This window comes from Gadus morhua, chromosome 18 (genome assembly GCF_902167405.1).
Source record: "Gadus morhua chromosome 18, gadMor3.0, whole genome shotgun sequence".
In the NCBI taxonomy this organism is placed as follows: Eukaryota; Metazoa; Chordata; class Actinopteri; order Gadiformes; family Gadidae; genus Gadus; species Gadus morhua.
This window is the reverse complement of record NC_044065.1, coordinates 2,063,592-2,069,715: the sequence shown is the minus strand read 5'-3', so window position 1 is coordinate 2,069,715 and position 6,124 is coordinate 2,063,592. Positions and strand designations below refer to the sequence as shown.

Here is a 6,124-nt window from a genome sequence, read left to right as displayed (position 1 = left end):
AACTATAATAATACTCAATTATAGCTTCAGTACAGTCATATATAATCGTATCGTTAATGAGTGAGAGTTTCATTGTGTTACGATGACACCCAGTGGACACTCAGTTACACTGCGGCTGAGTATAAAAAGCAGAGTTGAGGTATATGACAAGCTACTTTTTCTGTCTAATAAATAAATATGTATCATCAAAATATATTTATTTGCAATGCCTGTTTGTTTCCTGGAAGGCAAAACCAAGGAATATATATCGACTATAAACGGAAACGGAAATACGTCTTCTTGATACAACTACATTTCCCGTCAGACGTTTCGGCCCCAGTAGCCCCACATGTTGACAGAAAGCTTCCCTATCAGACGTCCAATACCTCAAACATAACATATTTATTCTGCATGTAGGTAATGTTAAACCTTACATCTTAGACCTCAACCAACATGTCTTTGTTCATGGACCTCAACCTTCCCTTCACTGCGGACAAGAAGAGACTCAAGACCCTCCTGGAAACAGCAGCCCACCGTAACTACTCTAAGAATAATGATGTTACTTAATTTAACCTGTGATCTTTATTTTTTAGCGTCTTTAACTCCCTACGAATATTTATCACTGGGTAATTGTATTGTATTTCTTTCTTTGGGTCAGTTGGCTTCTCCACAGTCGCCATCAACTATGTGCATAAGGCGCAGAGCAAGGGCAAACAGGTTTGATTCAGCATCACCAACAATGACCAGACCAGCACTAACATAGCTCCACGAACGCCACCTGCAGCACCACTATAGCCACCACCATCAACACCAACCCTGCTATAATCAACACCAACGTCATGATCATCTCCATCCACTGACCCGACACACTGTTTACTTCCAGGAGATACCCAAACCGACGCCGCTTGACCAACTAGTAGACGAGCTTCCAATAGTCCAGGTAAGAGGGTTAGGGTTGGTAAGAATACTGCGTTAGTAAGGCAGGAATGTCTAAGAACGATGGTTGTTGACAGGACTATTAATAAGAAAATAACAATAAATGTTCTCTCTCTCTCTCTCGCTTGCTCTCTCTCTCTCTCTCAGGGGAGATCTCGGCCTATCAAAATTCTCAACAGACTGACCATCTTGGTAACAGACACCAATCACTATGTAAGCTTATTTACTCATTATTAATATGAACAATATTAATTGCTAGGGGTGTACTAAAAGGGCTCCGGTGTAAAAGGATGTGATCTTGAGAGGTGCGATCTAGATGGGTGAGATAGAGGTTGCGTTCTAGAGGGATGTGGTCTAGTGATCTACAGGGATTTATATGCAGAGGGATGTGATCTAAATTTCATGGGGATCTGACCCAGATGGACTTTATCTAGGTCTAGGGCAGGGATGGGCAACTGGGCAACTCACATAATTAAAAAAATAAATAATTTCTCGAGTTACAGAAAACTCTGTCAAGAAAGATTTAAAGAATTCATAGAATTCAAAGGCAAACCCATGTGTCTAGTTTGCTTAGGAACGATATCCGTCATTAAAGATATCCACTTAAGTTGCCACTACAACTGCAATATCATGCTTGTTGGGCTTGAGTTCATTGAGTTGTTGCACTTAATGTTGGGCCACGTTTTTCAGTTTTGGGACATCATTGAATGATGATGTATGTGAGCCCTTTGCACTGATATAAATACTGACCATTAATTTGGCTGTTTGAGCGTGGAAAGCAAGAAATGAATGTATGTTGGTTTAATTAAAATACCGTACATAGGTTAGGATTCTGGAAGATTTTTTAGGTAGTGGCCATCCCCAAAATTCACCAGAATACACCAGAATACAGTAAATCATATCTACCAAATTTTGAAATTGTGTAGCTTCTCTCAGCTCACGTTTAGTTGAAGTGTGCAGTCTTGTGAAAAATGACTGCACACTTGTGGCCCTCTTTGTGTCCTACACTTGTGGCCCTCTTTGTGTCCTACACTTGTGGCCCTCTTTGTGTCCTACACTTGTGGCCCTCTTTGTGTCCCACACTTGTGGCCCTCTTTGTGTCCCACACTTGTGGCCCTCTTTGTGTCCTACACTTGTGGCCCTCTTTGTCATGAGAGTTGCCCATCCCTGATCTAGGGGGATGGCTCTAGAGGAGTAAGTGATCTGTGGTGTGTGTTCTCCGATCTCCTCAGCGAACAAATGCAGCTGAGTATAAAGCTTACGACATCCTGGCTGTTCATCCAACCACAGAAAAACTTTTCCATGTAAGCCAGCAACACGCACGCACACGTACAACACATTTATGTTCAAACGTAAAATGTGTATCAACTGTGTGTGTGTCTTCGTGTGTGTGTGTGTGTGTGTGTGTAGGCGGCATGCATGACGTTTGACGTGGACATCATCTGCATCACTATAACAGAGCGGCTTCCCTTCTTCTTCAAAAGGGCACCCATCAACGCGGTGAGTCTTCATCACCATACACAAGTGCCCAGCATAATCATCAGGCATACGACTCCTGTGGAGACATGATTGTGTGTGTCCGTGTGTGTGCAGGCCAGAGAGAGAGGGGTGATGTTTGAGGTGTGCTACGCCGCGGCTATCAGAGACTCCACCATGAGGCGCTACACCCTCACCAACGGCCTGGCGCTGGTGGAGCGCAACAACGGAAAGGTCAGTCGGTCACACCCAACTTACCTGGGGGCCGCTGGAGGTAGAGTCTGGGTCAGGCTGGGCCGCATCAAGTATTCCACAGAAGAATCGAGCACAACTGACCCAATCAAAGCTATATAGATCGGGCTATCATTAGATGACGTTGGCTATGTTATCGCTGACAACAGGGGACATTTCAAAGTGGTTGGTGGAAACCGGGACATTTTAGCGTCCTTTGGCTTTTGTCGGGACTCAGGACACGCAACTCAAAATTGGGACTGTCCCGGCAAATCCGGGACATCTGGTCACCCTATCACAAGTGATAAAAAAAGCGTGGCAAACGACTCAGCAAAAATGTGTGTTTGACAACATCGCAAGGGCCGCACTAACACTAAACTTTGATGTCAAGTAGGGAGCCACAAAATATCATCCCGCGGGCCTCAATTGGCACCCGGGCCGCGAGTTTGAGACCCCTGGGCAAGAGGGATTCTCCAAAACTCACTCACTCACTCACTCACTCACTCACTCACTCACTCACTCACTCACTCTCTAATAACTGACCGGTGGCTTGGCCATTTCTAACAAACCAAACTAAAATAATTGCTCTTGAATGTTACCTATTTATATCAGTTTTAATAATGTAAAGAATATATTGTTTAACAGTGTTGGGAGTAACGCGTTACAAAAGTAATGTGATTACTGTAATGTATTACTTTTTGCTGTAACGCGGTAATGTAAGGCATTACAAAAAAAAAAGAGGTCATATTTTACTCGGTACAAATCCCAGTAACGCGCGTTACAATGCATTTTAACCCGAAATCAACTGGTATGTTTTTATACAAATTCGCCAACACCGCGAGATTCGCAGAGGAGAAAAAAACCCGCACAAATGTTTCCTTCGTCTTACTGCTAGAGAAGAAGATGACAGCAGATGACAACAGCAGAGTCGGACTCTACATTTGCGAGATGGGTATGCTACTGTAGCCAAGCGTTCTGGGTTCGCCTATACTGTAGTATTATAGAAAACAATGAACGGGACCGGAGACGAGATAGTGTGTTCAGCAGCCAACTCCGGTTCACTTCAATCTCAGACACACCCGCACAACACATCAGCCGTTACACTTCCCCGGACTTCCCCCCTACGGCAACTCACGAGGGACACACCTCATTTTCCAAACTAAACACAGAACAGTCTGTTACACTACATTGAATCCAAAGCTGCGCTACTGGCTTCCGTCTCACTGCCCAAGTTTAAGCTGCGCTGAGTGGTTGACGGGGGAACCGACCTATGGCTATGGCCATAGCCATTATGTAGGTCTAGCTATGTCATTCATTATGCTATGAATTCTCTGTGAATGTAAGAAAATAAAGGGATAGAAATGTAAGAAGGGTTGTGTATCTTGTCATGACTTTTTTTTTTTTTTAATCTCTATCGATTTCAATACCTAAAGATACTGTATTTCTATTATAAAATGTATTGCACCATGAGCCATAACTGCGACCATTATATCGTACATTTGTTAGCCTTAAGCCTATAGCTCAGTCATTATGCCAACCCCATCAGCTCCTGCTGTGTAATGAGCTGCATTGAACACAAGATCTATTGAGAACACCAAATCCATATTTCCTGTTATTTTGGTGAAAGTAGTGTAATGCCTTACAATTCAAAGACAGTAATACTGTAATGTAACTAATTACAAATAATTATTATTATATTATTATAAATAATGCATTACGCTGTTGAAGTAACTTGCCCAACACTGTTGTTTAATAAAGTTATACTTTTTCCCCCAGAATGTCATCATCTCCAGCGGGACGGACAAGGTTAGTTTTAATAAAACATCTTAAAGATTCAAATGTTGTCTAAATTTCTTTCAATAGCCCCTTTATTAATTTTGTTGTGACAGGCTTTAGAGCTCAGAGGACCTTATGATGTTGCCAACCTGTATCCTTCATCCATTGCACATGTCTATCTTTATATAACACCTGTTTTGTAGTGGTGATATGGTTATATTACAGATGTATAGACGTATCTATGTATCAAATGTATAATCTTAAGTGTTTAGGGGACTACAGCTGGAAATGAGCCAAATAGGCTGAAGCTGCTCCTTTTACTGCACAGTTAATCAAAAGGGACTGTCCACATATAAACAAACATACTAAACTAAAGTATCGATATGTTAAGTATATCATCTTTAACGTGAGCGTTCAGAGCTCAGTTGTTTGGTATGTCAGAGGCGGAGGCGAAGGACGGGGTGTCCTCAAACTGTCGCTCGGTTCTGCTGCACGCAGGTACGGTACCGTGACTGCACCACTGCATCTGGCATTACCGCGAATCACACTACGAGAGCCAGTATCACTACTACCTACGATGACATGACGGACATAATATTGATTACAGATCAAAGATCAACTGATCTGATGTGAATGTCAACGTTAGTTCAGCCTAATCTGGTGATCGGGTATATCTTACTGTGTCTGTCCATATTTCTGTCTTCAGAAACGAGGAAAACGGCTTCTGGAATCATCTACACAGTGAAAACACCTAAAGACACGGAACCAAAAGGTAGGCCAACCAAATCTATTTTAGCAGGACTCTGGTCTAACTCTGTTTCTATAGGACTCTGGTCTAACTCTGTTTCTATAGGACTCTGGTCTAACTCTGTTTCTATAGGACTCTGGTCTAACTCTTTTTCTATAGGGCTCTGGTCTAACTCTGTTTCTATAGGACTCTGGTCTAACTCTGTTTCTGTAGGACTCTGGTCTAACCTCTCAGTAGGACTCTGGACTAACTTTGTCGATGTAGGACTCTGGTCTAACTTTCTGCTTGAGGATCAAACTTATTTGTATTGTTTTATTTTACAGAGACCGACACAGATACAATCTCCATGGTAACGGATGAGCCTCCTTCAGCGAAAAAACGAAAAACCTCTGCAGAGACCGACACAGATACCGTCTCCATGGTAACGGATGAGCCTCCTTCAGCGAAAAAACAAAAAACCTCTGCTAGTTAACCGCTACTGCTGTGCGTATCGGTAGCCATTTTGTTTTGCTGTCGAATTTGATAACGTATCAGACTTTTTTTTGTTTCATCCCCTGCTTTTTTTTTTTTCTTTTTTCACCTTTTGTCTGACAGCTCAATCTGAGAGAGACAAGCTGTCAATTTGACTTTAATAAGACATCATTGTTAAAACGTAATAAATAAATAAATACTCTATTGACTTTGAGTTGTTGGTTTATATGTGGTAGAGGGACTACAGCTATATATATTCTCTCTCTCTCTCTCTCTCTCTGGACTGAAAAGTATTACCTTCTGTAAAGCAAAAGATGTACCAATTTATTTTAATTTTACACTGAATCATTGCAGTACCCCGGGTGACCACAGCGTGTCACTGTTGGGCTGTCAAGGAGCTGTAAAATTACTAACCCGAAACTACTTTCACTAAGATTGAGGTGAACAATCTTAAATAATTCTAGATTCTGAAAATTACTAAACTACACTAACAATTTAGGGTATACT

At 41.9% G+C, this 6,124-nt stretch overlaps 1 protein-coding gene across 1 annotated transcript; it reads left to right on the top strand.

Moving 5' to 3' along the window:
* The first annotated feature begins 270 nt into the window (after positions 1-270).
* rpp30 (ribonuclease P/MRP 30 subunit) lies at positions 271-5,826 on the top strand. Its single transcript, XM_030339301.1, has 12 exons — positions 271-514; positions 638-696; positions 863-919; positions 1,063-1,128; positions 2,148-2,219; positions 2,326-2,415; positions 2,509-2,625; positions 4,399-4,428; positions 4,512-4,549; positions 4,817-4,896; positions 5,105-5,170; positions 5,470-5,826. The coding sequence occupies exons 1-12, from the start codon at positions 433-435 to the stop codon at positions 5,616-5,618; spliced, it is 906 nt and encodes a 301-aa protein (XP_030195161.1). The 5' UTR covers positions 271-432; the 3' UTR covers positions 5,619-5,826.
* Positions 5,827-6,124: the final 298 nt, after the last annotated feature.